The sequence below is a fragment of the Nanorana parkeri genome, unplaced genomic scaffold (assembly GCF_000935625.1).
Source record: "Nanorana parkeri isolate BGI_ZX_2015 unplaced genomic scaffold, ASM93562v1 scaffold206, whole genome shotgun sequence".
NCBI lineage: Eukaryota > Metazoa > Chordata > Amphibia > Anura > Dicroglossidae > Nanorana > Nanorana parkeri.
This window is the reverse complement of record NW_017306474.1, coordinates 940781-957078: the sequence shown is the minus strand read 5'-3', so window position 1 is coordinate 957078 and position 16298 is coordinate 940781. Positions and strand designations below refer to the sequence as shown.

The 16298-nt window shown below is 41.5% G+C and overlaps 1 protein-coding gene across 2 annotated transcripts in view; it reads right to left on the bottom strand.

Annotated features, from left to right (window-relative positions):
* Nucleotides 1-391: 391 nt before the first annotated feature.
* Nucleotides 392-16298, bottom strand: part of SMC5 (structural maintenance of chromosomes 5) — a 67870-nt gene continuing 51963 nt past the window's right edge. The window contains exons 20-26 of one of the 2 annotated variants that reach the window (XM_018555644.1): nucleotides 15874-15893; nucleotides 12184-12279; nucleotides 11724-11828; nucleotides 9185-9304; nucleotides 4528-4707; nucleotides 4350-4445; nucleotides 392-557 (exon numbers count right to left, since the gene is read on the bottom strand). In XM_018555644.1, the coding sequence (XP_018411146.1) occupies nucleotides 420-557; nucleotides 4350-4445; nucleotides 4528-4707; nucleotides 9185-9304; nucleotides 11724-11828; nucleotides 12184-12279; nucleotides 15874-15893 (755 nt within the window). In that variant the 3' untranslated portion in view covers nucleotides 392-419. The remainder of the gene's footprint in view (nucleotides 558-4349; nucleotides 4446-4527; nucleotides 4708-9184; nucleotides 9305-11723; nucleotides 11829-12183; nucleotides 12280-15873; nucleotides 15894-16298) is intronic. The other variant, XM_018555643.1, reaches the window with a different exon arrangement.

Here is a 16298-nt window from a genome sequence, read left to right as displayed (position 1 = left end):
ACGGCAAGTCATTAGTTCACCTGGTGACCAGGGAGCATGGAGCTAGCTTCCCAGCCAATCAGGAAGCCGGGGGGCGGGTAATCACTTGCCCCCTGGCTTCCTGATGCCGGAAGTTCCGGTATTGGGATAGTCATCAGGAGCATTTGGGCGAGTACGAGTACTCACCCAAATACTCAGTATCGACATTGATACTAGTATCGGTGCATCCCTGGAAAGATTGGCTGAATAACTTTCAAATTTAGGCTGGAGAGCTAAGCACTCCAAGATACATGTATCATTTTGTCATTTAGGTGACCTTTTCACCTAAAACTGACCTAACACATATAGCAAATACACTGTTCTACCCTGCAGTAAGAAAAAAAAACAATGGTTTTGCCATCTGAAATGAGGGCATCAGCAATGAAGATGAAAATCCAAGGTCACTGAGTTGCTGCAGCTACTCTTCGACGTCTTCGGTGGAAAGCTTTTAGGTCCCATTTTGTGGGTTCAACCATGTATGGTCCATTGTAGACAAATAACACATTCATGTTGTCAGCATAAGTAAGATTCTGGAGAAGCTGTGTGAGAAAAAAAATAAAAAAAATATTGTGAAGATACATGCCATTTTTATTAAATATTCTCAAACCAAATATTTTCAACATGCAGTTAAATATTTGTCATGTGTTGTAAAGTGTGAGGCTAACCTCCATATTTTACAGGTAGAGCACTGGAACAAGAACCTCTCATAAATTTCCTGACTGTGCAATTGTCATCTGAAAAAAATCTGAATAAACAGAAGCAGTGCCAGAAAATTGCATTGCACAAAATACCTTACTGAATTGCAGAAAATCCCTGACTTACCCATCTTTTTTGTGCGGGGAGCCCCCAGTGGCATATTGTTACTGTACAAAAGGGAACACTAACTGCCAGCATGGTAAAATTAAATCCAGAAATGTATACACGTATATCCTGACTACATACTGGTAGTACGCATCAATACCTAAACATACTTGGTGATCTTGTAATAAGGATAAATAGGAGAAAACATTATAGTTAAAATATTTGCAATAGAATTCATTATTAAAAATGTGCATTAAGCTAAAAGTGTTTCTCTCTAATCCAGAACACAGGAAGTCTTAAACTTTCAGGTTATAGTTCTGGCTACGGAATGATTGGACACTGGCAAAAAAAAACTATAGGCCAGCCCAGGGTATAAATCACTGCTACTACCAGCATGCCTCAGCAAAAAACTAAGGATTCTTGGGAATGGGAGGAGGGTCCTCACAGCGCTGGCCAGTGTCCAATCACCTAATGATACCTGCATTATACCAGTTCTCTGTGAATTTGCTTGTGTCCGGTACTGTAAGATCAAGACAACCTTATTTCACCAATAGAAGGATATCCCTTAAAGTCGATTAGTGTCTTTTATTTTACCCTCGACACAAAACATTATGACCCGAGACTGAAAAACCTAATATTAAAATGAACCGGTCAGGCTAGAACTCAGAGTTGTCACTGCTATTTAGTAAGTCACTGCCCTAAAACAAGCATGTTTAGATCAGTGTCCAGACACTTTCCAAGCTGCATTTTAGCCTACTAAGTAGTAATGCAAGGATAAAATGTAAGATGATATCCCAGAGCCTGCATCTCTATCAGCAACGGCAGCTACCATATTTTTTCTTAACTCCTTTCCATTGAAATATGGCATCAGAATTCTACTCTGTTCTGACAGAGAACTGTGGAAAATGTACTGTTCTTAAAACAGCATCCATACATATTCTGGCGAAGATCCTGGCCGCACGTATCAATGAATTCCTACCGGTTCTGATTCATGAGGACCAGGTCGGCTTTATCCCCTCACGGCAGGCAGGGGACAACGTCAGGAAAATCATTCACTTGGTACATGTCCTCCGGACTAGGAACATCCCGGGGTTCCTACTGTCTCTGGACATCCAGCGGGCATCTCCTGGGACTACCTCCGATATATACTGCTCAAGTGGGGTCTCGATGGTCCTTTTCTTTCCTGGCTTCAGGCCTTATACAATAACCCCACCGCACAGGTAAAATACTTAAGACACGTCTCTGGGGCCTTCCCGATTTGCAGGGGTACTCGCCAGGGTTGTCCCCTGTCGCCGGTCCTTTTCGCCCTGGCCATGGAGCCTCTGGCTTATCTGATCCGCACGAACCCAAGCGTGAAGGGAGTAGAGATAGCAGGGGTAGAATACAAAACGAGTTTGTTTGCAGACGATGTCATATTGACCATTACCCAACCCCATACTTCTGTTCCCAACCTACTGCGTACCTTGGAACTCTTCTCGGATGTCTCTGGCCTGGTGGTTAACTGGGGAAAATCAGGAGCCATGAATATCTCTTTGCCACAACATGATTATGTTAGTCTCCGTGAGAATTTCACATTTTCTTGGGAACAGAAGTATTTGAGATATCTAGGGGTTAATATATCTCCCTCATACGCTACACTGTACGTAACTAACTATTTACCCCTGATTAGGCAGCTTAAGGCTTTAATGGACACCTGGGTACATCATAGACTATCCTGGTTTGGTAGGGTCGCTGCGGTCAAGATGTCCATACTCCCTAAGCTACTATACTATTTTAGGGTACTACCTATAGCGGTCCCATCCTTTATCCTTCGAACTGTCCAGAGAAACATCTTATCGTTCATATGGTACCCGCTACGCCCCAGGGTCCCGAGGTCCACACTATATAAGCATAAACGGGAAGGGGGGATAGGTCTTCCGAATATCCTTCTCTACTACCAAGCGTCCCAACTGTTACCATTAATTGCCATTCACCGCACTACTAATATTCCACTATGGACCATGTTGGAAATTCCCAACTGCTCCCCAATTCCTCTACAAGCACTTCCCTGGCTACCGACAGTTGATAGACCCCGCTCTCTCAGCCCTCTGATGAAACACGCCTTGAAAGTGTGGGACTCACTGAAGTACTCCTCCGGTCTGATATCCCCCTCCTTACCCCTTCTCCCTTTACTCTCGCAACCTTTATTTGTCCCAGCATACACTGAACCGACCAGGTTCAGATGGTGGACTGATAATGGTTTCACTAGCCTGTATGATTTGTATCGTACCCCTGACTTACCGACTTGGTCCTATCTCAAAACAACCAAACAGATCCCAGATTCAGAAATGTATAGGTTTCTTCAGCTGCAGCACTGGGTATCCTCTATGCGAACACGTAGATGTTTAACTGCCCCGCTTACTGGGTTTGAGCGCCTCTGCCTTTATGCTCCAGGGGGACCTAAACAGGTGTCAGTTCTATATTCCATCTTGAACTCTCTACCACGTACTAGTTTTCACTCTTATTCCAACAAATGGTCAGCAGAACTGGGTCTACATTGGTCTGATGATGACTGGAAAGAGGTGTGGAAGAATATTTCCCGGTGTTCCAGTAATGTGACAAATACTGGAGGTGGCATACAAAGTACTGTTTCGGTGGTACTTAGTCCCAACTCGTCTAGCTAGAATATATTCAACATCTTCCGCTAACTGCTACAGAGGCTGCTCAACCCCAGGGGACATGTTACATACCTGGTGGTCCTGCCCCTTCGCTGCCCGGTTCTGGACCAGAATTTTTCGTTTGCTTTCGACTCTTTTTGCCAAAAATATCTCTAAAGACCCAACACAGGCCTTACTCCATGCCTCAGTCCCCGGACTGAACAAAGCTCAGGGAGCCCTAGCCCACCAAATATTCATTGCCGCCAAATTAACTTTGGCGGGAAATTGGAAAAAACTATTCATCCCGTATCGGGAATTCACCAATAGGCTGCATGTAGTTCTCTTAAATGAACGATTGTCGTATGTCCTACAGGATTCACAAGCCAAATTTCTTAAAATCTGGGAACCCTGGATTCTACATAATCACCCTGATCTAGATATTGACACCCTCCACCGCCTGTGATGTGGTCTATAGAGTTAAGAGGTAATGAATGGTAATGAGTTAAGAGGTAATGAATGTGTGACCCTCGGGTGTGAACCGAAAGGCCTGTGGAGCAGACCTGAATTACAATTGAAGTTGACCGACGGATGGACCCTTTCCCCCTACTTGTCTTCCCCTTCTTCCCCCCCCTTTTTTTATTTTCTTTATCTTTTACTGCATTAATGTTGATTTGTAGTGTTTGCATTGACATACTGTTGATTGTATTACGTTACCTATGTGGCCGCCTGTAGCCGGCAAGCACTGTACAATATGCTGTTTGTAATTACCTTGAAAACCCAATAAATATTTAAAAAAGAAAAAAAAAAAAACAGCATCCATACAAAATGTTTGTCCAATTTAGGTATAAGCTATATAACTGGTTGCAGGCATGTGCACATGTATCTTATGATTACCTTTGGAGTGATAAAAAAATATTGAGAAGTATTGTTTTTGCAGGCTGTCTTTACCACCATTTCAAATACTCTTCTTTCATTCACTGGATCCATGCCCTTGAAAGATATAAAGAAAGAAATTAGTAAAGAAACAACAACGTTTGTACACTAGACATTTACAATGTAACTAACGCATTACCTGGTTTATTTCATCCACCACTCGGAAAGGGCACCTGTTGAGTTCCTGAAGAGCCATAAGGTAGAGCATTGTGGACACACTTCTCTCTCCTCCACTCTGGTGATGTGGATTCAGTTCATGAAGTTGTGTGCTGCTTCTAAACTTCACACGAATCCTTATGCCATACTTATCGTAATCCTCCTATTGTGAAGCCACATTTAAAAGAAAAAAAAGAAGATGTTCGCTTTAAAGCAATGTTGATGGGAAAAGAAGAAGCGTACCACATATCCGATATGGTAAGATGGCAACTGATCAAACAAACAACACATAATATATATGAGAACAAACTACCAGATGAACATTTGAATCAGATTTGCTCCACCAGGTTGGCCATAGCCACAAACTAGTACTCAAGGAGAAGTAAAATCCACTCTCATTGACTTTGTGGATATAGGCAACAGAGGTACAAATGAGGACAGGATCACAACAGCTTCAGTTGGGGCCTCATATAGCAATACACAAACCAATCCCATAGAACATGGACCAACCCAGTGAAAGCATAAACATCAGTCCCACGCTTGCTTCAATCATGCTTTTTTCCCCATGCATACATAAAAAGCTTCCAAACGTTGATGTAAAGGTGTGTAAATGACACCGCTCCAGGCAAGCATACTGTATACAGTGATAAGCGCAGGTGCAAAGGTCCTTTGGGATCCACCTTCTCCTGGAATAAAAACACTTACGCTGCACTCTGATGTGTTTGTTAAACTGTAACAAGTTTTACTGGTGCCAGAAAAGTCCTACAGACATGTTTTTTTCGGCAACCTATATACTCATCCTCACTCCCACAATGCAATGCTGCTAAAGCTGAAATGCCTTAGGAAAGCATTAACCGCAAATCATGCATGCCATTGACGAATGTTAAGCCTGATGAAGGGACCCTGCGTGGCCCCGAAAGCGCTTGTTTTTACTTGACAAGGTTCTTATTAAATGAACACATGGTTATCCTCAAATAATTTTTGGTGTGCTGGTGACAGTTCTTCAATTGTTGCCAACACACAAAAGCACCCCAAAAACAGGATGTGCACCACCACACCGCAAAAATGCAAATGTGCCCTGAACCATATTTTAATCCCTAAACTACAGCTGGGTATTGCTCATAAGAAAGTAGTACAAGAATATTATATATTTTATAAATATATACATACACACACACATTATATATACACATACACTGTGTATATATTACAGTGTATCTATATCTATTTTAGGGATGCACCAAAACATATAGGGCCGAAAATGGCACTTTTGGCAAAATGCCATCTTTCGACCTGAAATTGCAGTGCATGCCTGGCTTTTCTCTCCTCCCAGTTGGGCGCTGCTCTGTGTCCGTTCCGACAGTGCCGCGTCAGGCGGTGAGGAGAGAAATGTTCAGGAGGCCGAGCATTGCGGGGGAGGAGAGTGCTGTGAGCAGGCTGTCATATGAGGCTGAGCTCTCCTGCTCAGCCTTCTGTGACAAATCAGGATGGAGAGCGGTGTGGAGGACGGAGACAGCTGTCACAGTAAGCTGAACCAGCGGTTAGGTGGAGGAGTCAGCTGTTAAAATAACCCGAGCTGTCCTCCCGCAACGCCAGCTCAACCTCCTGTGAGAGCCGATTCAGGATGGAGAGCGGTACAAGCAGTCAGTGAATGTTTGTAAATAACTTGACATAGTATGAGTTACTATGTACCAGTTATAAATGAACAGGAAGTGATCTACATTACTTCCTATACATTCAAGATTGTGGTTATAGTAAACACACTATGTCCTCATGTTATGAATGAACAGGAACACTCAGTATAGAGGATTCCTGCTAATTTATAAAAAGGGATGCATAAAAAGAGATTGGGGATTCTGTGTTCACAATCTCTTTCTATTTTAAAAGGGAAATATCAGGGGTCTTTTTAGATATTTCACCGAAGCCCCCAGCAGTAAAGTTAAAAAAATAAAAATATTAAATAAAAAAATACAAATAAAATAATTTTTTAAAAAGTTGAAAAGGTAAGAAAGAAGAAAAAAAAAAGCCCCAACCTGTTTCGGTTTGGGCCTGACATTTTATATTTTCGGTTTCAAAATGTAATTTCGGTGCACGTCTAATATATATTTGAGATCTCCCCAGAGTGGCTTGATGATATTAAGGTCAGGAGACTGTGATGGCTACTCCAGAACCTTCCCTTCATTCTGCTGTAACCACTGGAGGGTCAACTTGGCCTTGTGCTTAGGATCATTGTCGTGCTGGAAAGTCCAAGGGCGCCCCATGTGCAGAAGAATGCAAATCGTCTGCCAGTATTTCCTGATAACATGCGGCATTTATCTTGCCATCACTTTTCACAGGATTTCCCATGCCTTTAGAGCTCTCACACCCCCAAAACATCAGTGAGCCTCCACCATGCATCAAAGTGGGGATGGTATTATCGCTATAGGCCTTGTTGACCCCTCTCCAAACAAAGCGGTTACGGCTGTGACCATAAAGCTCTATTTTGATCTTGTTACTCCAACTTACAGTGTGTCAGCATGTGGCATGTTAGGGTGTTGTCGGGCATATTGTAATCAGGCTTTTTTTTTGGTATTGGCGCAGTGTATTGGCGCATTGGCACAGTTGTATCCCAAACAAATCTTCTGGTTGTGGCTGCAATCTTTCTTGTACAGGAAAAAAAGGATGTACTTCTCTCAGAGCAGAGAGAAAGCATCCTTACCGAAGGACACTACTAAATAGAAAACTGTGGCAAGCTGGGAGTAGAAGGGGTTGTACAAGGCTATTAAAACAGCATTGATTTGCCAGTGTCCAATCACCTGAATGTGGCTGCATAACCCATCAGTTCAATAATTAATTCACTGTGTCCCGTGATGTACATTCAAGACAAATCGCCCCTTATGGATTTAGCTATGAAAGGTATTTTGTGTTGCTGCTTTACGAATGTGGCATTGCAACTGTAATAGTGTTGCATTGTGGCAGTTAGGATGCAGTTTATAGGCTCCTACCCTCTTTGACTCACCCACCTCCTACATTTAAGCCCATTGTGTGAAACACGTTGAGGGGTGGAGTCACATCTGTCAAGGGCAAGAGTGTCTGTCTGACCTATCCGCCACCAACAAAGCCTGAAGCAGTTCAGCAAAAAAACAGCTTGCGTGTTTGCAAGTTCTGATGCGAAATAAAGCGACCAAAAAATAATCTAATCTTAGCTACCAAGCAGGGCCGTTGACTTTCTCTGTAGTGATATCATAAACATAAACTACTTATCTGTGTATATAAATATTGTGTAAAACTGCATATCTACTTATTATTATTATAGCATATTGTTAAAAACAATACTTAGGTGTAGGATTATAAAGCAGTGAATCTGACATTCAGCGAACATTCCCTAGGTCCATGTGTTGTAAATGATACTGATTAATTCTAGGCCTAGTAATGATTAAAAATGTTCCTGTTCGATTAATCGAAAAAAAGTTTAAATCGATTAATCGACTAATTTCGATTAATTATAACGCACATACAGATCTCGCAAACTCTAGAGCTGCCTCTGCCCACCGGTGACCCTTAGCGCTGCACATTCACTCACCAGCCTGGTGAGACCCCACAGAGCCCTGGTTAAAGTAGGGTTCAGTGGGGTCTCACTAGTCCTGGTTAAACCCCACCGAGCCCTGGTGAGACCCTACAAAGCCCTGCTTTAACCAGGGCTCTGTAGGGTCTCACCAGGGCTCTGTAGGGTCTCGCCAGCCAGGTTAGACCCCTCAGAGCCCCGGTGAGATCCTACACTGCCCTGGTTAAACCCGTGCTCCGTGGGGTCTCACCAGCACCAGGGCTCCGTAGGGTCTCACCAGGGCTCTGTAGGGTCTCGCCAGCCAGGTTAGACCCCTCAGAGCCCCGGTGAGATCCTACACTGCCCTGGTTAAACCCGTGCTCCGTGGGGTCTCACCAGCACCAGGGCTCCGTAGGGTCTCACCAGGGCTCTGTAGGGTCTCGCCAGCCAGGTTAGACCCCTCAGAGCCCCGGTGAGATCCTACACTGCCCTGGTTAAACCCGTGCTCCGTGGGGTCTCACCAGCACCAGGGCTCCGTAGGGTCTCACCAGGGCTCTCTGGGGACTCACCAGGGTAGCAGATAGTAGATTTCTAACAGGGTAGTAGATTTTACACATATTTAATTTTTATTTGAGCTGCCTTGTAGTATGTACACATTGTCCACACATCCGATGCACTAATGAAGCAGGAGACTCACCGCCCAAGGGATCCCGTCAGGTAACGAAGGGAAGGGGGAGGAGTCCGGTGACGTCACGAACATCAACGTCAACGGACTCCTCCCTCCTTCCCTTCGTTACCCATCACGGACAACTACATCACCCGACTCCTCTCCCCTTCCCTTCGTTAGCCGACAGAGCCACTCGGGGAGGGGGAGGAGTCCGGTGACGTCGATGTACGTGACGTCACCGGATCTTCGACGGAAGACCCGGAAGCCGGCGGAGAGGTGAGTACGGATCAAAAGAACTTTGATCGATCAAAGAAATTAACGATTAATCGACGGATTAATCGTTAATTTCCGCACCCCTAATTGATTCTCTACCAGAGACATTTTAGTAAAAAGTCACTTTCATTTCTTTATAAATAAACTCCAAGTATTTTCTTGAGCCAAAAGCTTTACCTCATTTTCAGTGTGAAGGTCCACTTCACCTACACACTGCATGGAACTGAAGAAGCTGCTGAACTGCTCATTGATTTTCTCCACCAAGTGCTTCAAAGGTATGAGCCAGTCTTGTTTCACCTGAAATAAAAAAAAACATGTCAGTAGGTCAAATGACTAAAGACCTTTGTGGAAATAATGTTCTAAAAGAGATTTCTGAAAGCTCCAAATGCTTTCATTCATATTTATACTTGCTGCTGCAAACACAATTTATACTTGCTGCTGCAAACACAAATGGAGCTCATTGGTCCAAAAGTGGACTAATTCAGGAACAAATCCTGAGACCCCATTTACACTGAGCTACAAGCTTTTTCAGTGCCGATTTGAGATGAATGACTTTGAGCGGCATTGCACATTTTGTCACGCTACGTAGCGCTACTTTTGGCAGTCTATCAAAGTCTACTGGGGCCGAATCGCTCGAAATCCGACGAAAAATAGCTCATATTCAAGCGAAAAGCTTCAGCTACAAGCGACATTGAGTTGCAAGATGTGACCATCGCCATTGAAATGCTTTGGAAGAGCCCTTCATATTTGGGCTATTTTTTGAGCGGAAATCGCGCTACAAATTGCTCAGTGTGAATGGGGTCATACTAAAACCTGATAAAAGGGGACCCTGCGTGGTCCCGAAAAGTTGTTTTGTGACAGTCTGCATTAATAAAGAAGATGGATTATTGACACAAGACAGTGTGCTGGTAACATTTATCATATATTTGAATGGGGTTTAAGGTGTGCATACACAGTTACCGTATACATATTTGTAATCAAAATCTCCTCAAAACATTTGATAATACTTTTACAGACTTTATAAATATCATTCAAAAACGTCGTTTGAGTTTAAACACCTAATTTTGGAATGAATGGAGTTTCCCGAATTAAAACCACATTCACTGTTAGAATTGTTAGTTCGGGAAAATGTTTTCATCCTTCGCCTTTCGCCACGAAGGTTGAAAATGTTGTGATCGTCAACACACAGGCTGGACTTAAACTATGTCTGCCTTTGTTTACCTCCATTACATGGTAGATTGATAGGACTTGTGGTCCACACAAAGAAAAACATCAAAGTTTTTGCTGTCTTTAGTCCATAGGAAGTGACAAGGACATGCATTTCTGGCAAGAACAACTATCTGTTCTATTGATTTTGGGTTTAGATACACTTGGGCACCACTTAAAGCAGGCACTACACACCATGCATATCCAGGTCCTGATAACTACAGGATCATCTTTTTTTTTTTTTTTTTTTTAATAAAAGTTTTGGGTGAACCTATACATGAACACATAATACACTGTGCCACTACACATGAAGAAAAACATGAAAGCAAGGGGGTCTCTTTATAAACAATTTGCAGGGCCCTTTGCCTTTTCAATACCTGTGAACATTTGTTTTTGGCAAATAATACCAAAAAACGATCGTTCTGAATATATTATTTTCCCAGTTTAAACGTATTGTCATGTAATTCTTCATTATGGCCACTAGATGGAACTAAGAAGCAGAGGCAAAAATACTGAGGGCAGTGCCCTTGTTTATAACTAAACCCCCAAAGTGTTTATGTTTTTCAATAAAGCAAGCTAACCTTCTGCAACCAGCACTACAAGCCTGCCAGGATAAGTTACATCATGAGACATCCTAAAACATTTACTGTGAAAATGGTTTACTGTAGCTTAATGTGTAAAACAAAGTGCCTTAACCTCAAACCAATTGCCTTGAAACTTTGTACAACCTAATTTTAACTTCCAAAACTTATCCTAGAAGTTTCATGGGTAGGTTAACAAATAGGTAAGGTATAGGTTTATGGTTTCCAAAAATAACTTGCATTTCATTTTTTTTTTTACAATCCTAAAACATTTTATGTGAACAGTTTAATGTAAAAAGAGCTTCATGTACCATATTGTGCTTAAACATTAACCAATTCTCTTCAAACGTTGCAAATTAATAACATTAAACTAATGTTTTCAGTGGGGATGCACAGATACTAGTATCTTGTACTTGCCCAAATGCTCAGATTCCAGAACTTCGAGGTCAGAGGAAGATTTCCTCTGACCGGCAGTGCCGCGAGGGAACATGGAGCCGGCTTCCCGGACAATCAGGAAGCCGAGGCGCTGGTAATGACTCACGGCCCAATTTCCTGATTGGCTGGGAAGCTGGCTGAATGCAGAGATGCCTTGGTGTGGTAGAGTGGCTTCACATATATTAACACATGCATTCAACAAAAATCTGTTTCAATATAAATGTTGGCAACAATGTATCTAACTTATTTTGTGCAGACTAGCTAGATCAAGTTCTCAGAAATATTTGCATTGTTCTACCTTTATGCACCTTTCCTTTGCTACTTAAACATTGTTTGAGCTTTTCTCTGTTCATAGTTAAGATTTTCAAGGTACACAATGTCATATTGGTAAAACATGATAAAATCTTTTTTTAAAGCATTTCAATCTTTCCATAAGCCACCAAACAATTGCAGCATTACTCTAAACGATCACAGTGTAAATCACAGGATTCTACCTGTGAAATTTTTTGCCTGTAGTCTTCCAGCTCTATTTTCTTTTGGTTAAGCTCCCTAGTCTTGGCTTCTATTTCTCCAGTTCGTCTTGTGTAGTCATCCACAACCTTTCGAAATGAAGAATTAAAAATAATTCAGACAAGTACTCCTAAACAGAAGAAAACATTAAGATACTTTTCACAACACATTGCTTACAGTGTTTTATGGTCTGTGTTTTAGAACGGAATGCAAGATGAAATGACACATGGCAACGTAAACAACAGTTGCCAGGTTAAGCACAGTATTTTTTTTTGGTGCAAGGGAACATTATGTTCTGTTCTTTCTTAAAGACTCTACTTAAAATTCTAATGCATTCAAATGCTGGCATTTCAAACATATTGTTCCTGCTGCCTAGCTTATTATTACTAAGCTTTAATACAGCGTGGGAGGGTTAAGTACTATCAGAAAAACTAGACAACATACAGAAGCATTTAAGCCCATAAAGCAAGAGGCTCTGGTCCGTTCTTCAATTAGTGCAGCGTCTATATCATCGAGCGTATTTGGAAGAGACTGGAAGGCCTGCAAAAGAAGAAAAGAACTCTTATTTAGTATAAAATAATCATTTAATTTGCAGACTGCGGACTGATAACATCACGTGTAAAGAGAACAATATTCTACACAATCTGAAGAAGGCATTCTGCCAGTTTTCACCAAAAAGGGAAAAAAAAGTTCTCTAAAATGAAATAAAATGGCTTTTACGGCAGTGGACATTTGAAATCACAGAAGTGGAACAACCCAGGTTTCTGCACAATCTCTCATTTGAACTATCCCAATGTCGTTATAGTAATGCCATCGAACAAAGAAGGTATATTTTAACATGTGTTTATTATACATACACACAGGTAAGAATTTACATTAACCATCTTGTTGAAGAAAGGCAGAAATTGTTATGAAGGGCATTAAAATGCTGGCAGCTGATGTTATTCATAGTTTCTTGGGCAAGAATACAGTCTTCCTAACAATAATAGCAAACGCAAGTAGCAAATATGCATCATGACATGGTTTGCCATCATGTGTACAACACCATCATCAACAAGCAATTAGAACAGTGAAGAGAAACACAGATTATACAAGTGAAATCTTAAAGTGGATCTATACATAAAGTGTGTAGATTTATTATTATTTATATATTTAAAGGTTCATTTTCCCTAAGCAGTACCCAGAGAAAAACCCACTTTCTTGATTGCTTGACCTGTGGCTATGCATTTGCCCAACTAGTCTGTAGCATCCTATCTGTAGTGTGAGATCATCTACGACACTGCTGTCTCTGACAGCTAGATCTGCAAGATTTGGACTGAGATTTGGTAATGTCACCATTGTGATGCTCACTGTTCTTTTGTAGGCCAGTTGGAGAGGAAACTGTACCCGATGAGCTGCAGTGAAAGGACTTGAGACCCATTTTTTGCTTTCTCCAATTTGCCTGCTGAATCTTGATCAATACCCCACCAGACTTTAGATCACTTGTCATCAAGTGCAGCTCTGATAAGAGGAAGCACAGCCCTGTTGCTGCACCAAAATGCATAGACATGGTGTGCAACAAAACACAAATGGGAAAAATCAGTCTCACTACGCGACTTCTTTGGCAAAAAAAAACCTCAAGGCTGACAAGGACAGTGTTTGTACTATCCATTCAATTTCAGAAACCAATTAGCAACAGTCTTATTCTCCAAGGAAAGGGATCATTTTGGTTGCCGTGACCAGTACCGATAGCTCTAATTTAAAATACTTTGAAGGTGGTCCATTGTTATAGAACTAGGATATTACCTCTTCAATGACCAAACACAAATTTGACATCAATGTAATAGGTGAGAAAATAAAATTAACCTGAAATAAAGTATTTTAATGCAGGACCTATATTTAAGAGTGTATACAACACTACTTCAATCATTCTTTAATGAAAAATTTAGAAGAGGCAGAAATGTCAGTAGAAGGTTCCATCCCTAGAGCACACAGGGCTGCAAGGGCACCAGAAGTGACACAATCATTTATAGAAGTGTCACCACTACAATCCACAGCTGATGTTCCCAGATCAGGAATGAGATTTACTGCCCGATATTTCCAGAAAGCGGTCTGTGAAACACCAACCTAAAAGGAAAGCCATGTTTATTGGGGTAAGGATTTCTATAGATGAAAAAAATACCTTGACTTTAAACTTCAATATGATTAGGAAGATAAGGCTACAGACAATTCTTCTAAGTGAAATATCAGACCAAATCATAGTTAAACTGCCCAAAATGAAAACATCATGCTTAAGACTACAACCTATACAAGACACTACTACTAAACATTCAGACATGCAAGGTAGAAGCCTTATGCTGTCTCCTTACATTCCCAATTGCAAAACACACTTCAGTTTGCTTTCTCTCTTCCTCTCATCACGCTCCCAGTATAAGACTGACAGTGCTGTGCTATAAACCAGAGCGCAATGCATTGGTGTGAATGGAGTCTTTTGGAATCAATGGATTTTGGCTTTTTATTGTATTGGCCCTGAATTGAGGAACACATCCCAAAGTGCATGGTGTAAATGGGCCCTAAGGCAAGCACCAGAACAGATATGAGCATACATGTGTATGCAACAATTATTCTAAACTAGGTATGTACCAATATTTCAGTCGCCAAAACATATTGGCCGAAAATGGCACTTCTGGCAAAATTTTTCAAAGTGCCATCTTTCGGCCGAAATTGCAGTCCATCTCTAGCTTCTCTCCTCCCCCCTGACATAGCGCAGCATCCAGCCAGGAGGAGAGAAACTGTTAGAGGCAACCAAGCGGTGCAGGGGAGGAGAGCGCTGTAAGCTGCGATGTCACAGGACGCCGGGCTCAAATCCCGCACCGCCCCCCTCAGCCTACTGTGACTGATCAGGATGGAGAGCGATGTGGGGGGCGTTGACAGCCGTGCGCGGTCACAGAAGCCTGGGGCCATGAGGGGGAGGAGTCAGCTGTTAAAATAGCTCTCCTCCCTGAACCGCCGGCTCAGCGAGTCAGGATTGAGATATGTACAAGCAGTCAGAGGTCAGTGATCGCTGACTGTTTGTAAATAACTGGACCTAGTATAAAATAACTGGGCATAGTATGGAGTTACTATGTACCAGTTATGAATGAATAGGAAGTGCTATAGAGCACTTCCTATTCATTCATGATTGTGGACATAGTAACTCATACTATATCCACATGCTATGAATGAACAGGAAAACTCAGTATAGAGGCTTCCTGTTAATTTATAACAGGTGTTGCAAAAAAAGAGATTGAGGACTGTATCCTCAATCTCTTTTTTTTATTTTAAAAAGGGAAATATCAGGGGTCTGTTTAGATTACTACTGCTTACAGTAGAAGTAAACCCAGCTTACCACCACCTCAAAAAGTAAGAACCTCATTCCCATAAATGTAGTGTTAAAAGTGCTTCGTAAACAAAATTTACATGGACATTTTGAAGCATATTTGATTTTTCTTTTAGCCTGCTTCTCCCTCCCACATTGCGGATGGTGGCACAATATTGTGTGTTTTCTTCCCATACCTCGCTTTTACTTTCATCTCTAATTCTCCCACATGTGCTAACCAAACTAACAATCCAAGATTTCAATAGGTTTCAGGAAGGAAAAGGGGAACATTGTGAGAGTGAGCACCTTGTTGGAGACATAAGATGATGTAATACCAGCAAGGCATTTTGCAGATCTTGGCACATCCAGGATGCCAGAAATGAGATTAGAACTGTGCATCTGCGAGTGACGTCACAACAACAGAAAACAGAGAGATCTCAGCATGGGAAGGGTATGGAGGATTTGTATGCGGACTACCATAACTATGTACTATAGAATGGCTGATGTTGTTAAGTAGAATTTACTTTCGCTTCAACAATTAGATCCTCCTAATGTGTCTATAGCCCGCTTAATATGATAACCAGCCAAAAACAACATGAAAAAAAGACATTGCAGATCTATGTACATTAAAAAAAATGATACAGTATTGTTTCCATCTATAGTACTATCACAAACAATGAAAACTGCATGCTTAGCGCTTATTCACACAATGCATTTTCCCCAAAGCTAAAAATTATGTTATGGTTGCAGTTTGAATCTTCTGTCAAGAGACCAGATAAAACAAGCCTTTTATATACCAAGCTAATACTGCTGTTCGCTGTTCAAAGATGCAATGTGTGTATATAAAATGTGCTCGCCTTGTCTTGGGTTTACAGTTTGGTGTCATTTTATGCCCGACATTTTTGGCCCCAGTAATATACATTTGTGTAAGGACTGAATGCAACTATTTTTTAAATTCCCAATGGTGGGCTTCATGAAAACAAGGAGAGAATGATTTTCATGAATATTTAAACTAAATAAAATATTTATGAAATATTCTAAAAAGGGACAATGAAGATAAAAGGTCTGCTCTAGTAATAAACCTAAAGCATATACTTCTTGTTAAGCCAGATGTGGTTTGTGCATACCACCCAAGAATTTCATCAACAAAAAAAAATGGTAACGCCTAAAGGCTGTTGCGAGATCGTATATGTTTTGGTAATCAATTTCTTGTGAACTGCAG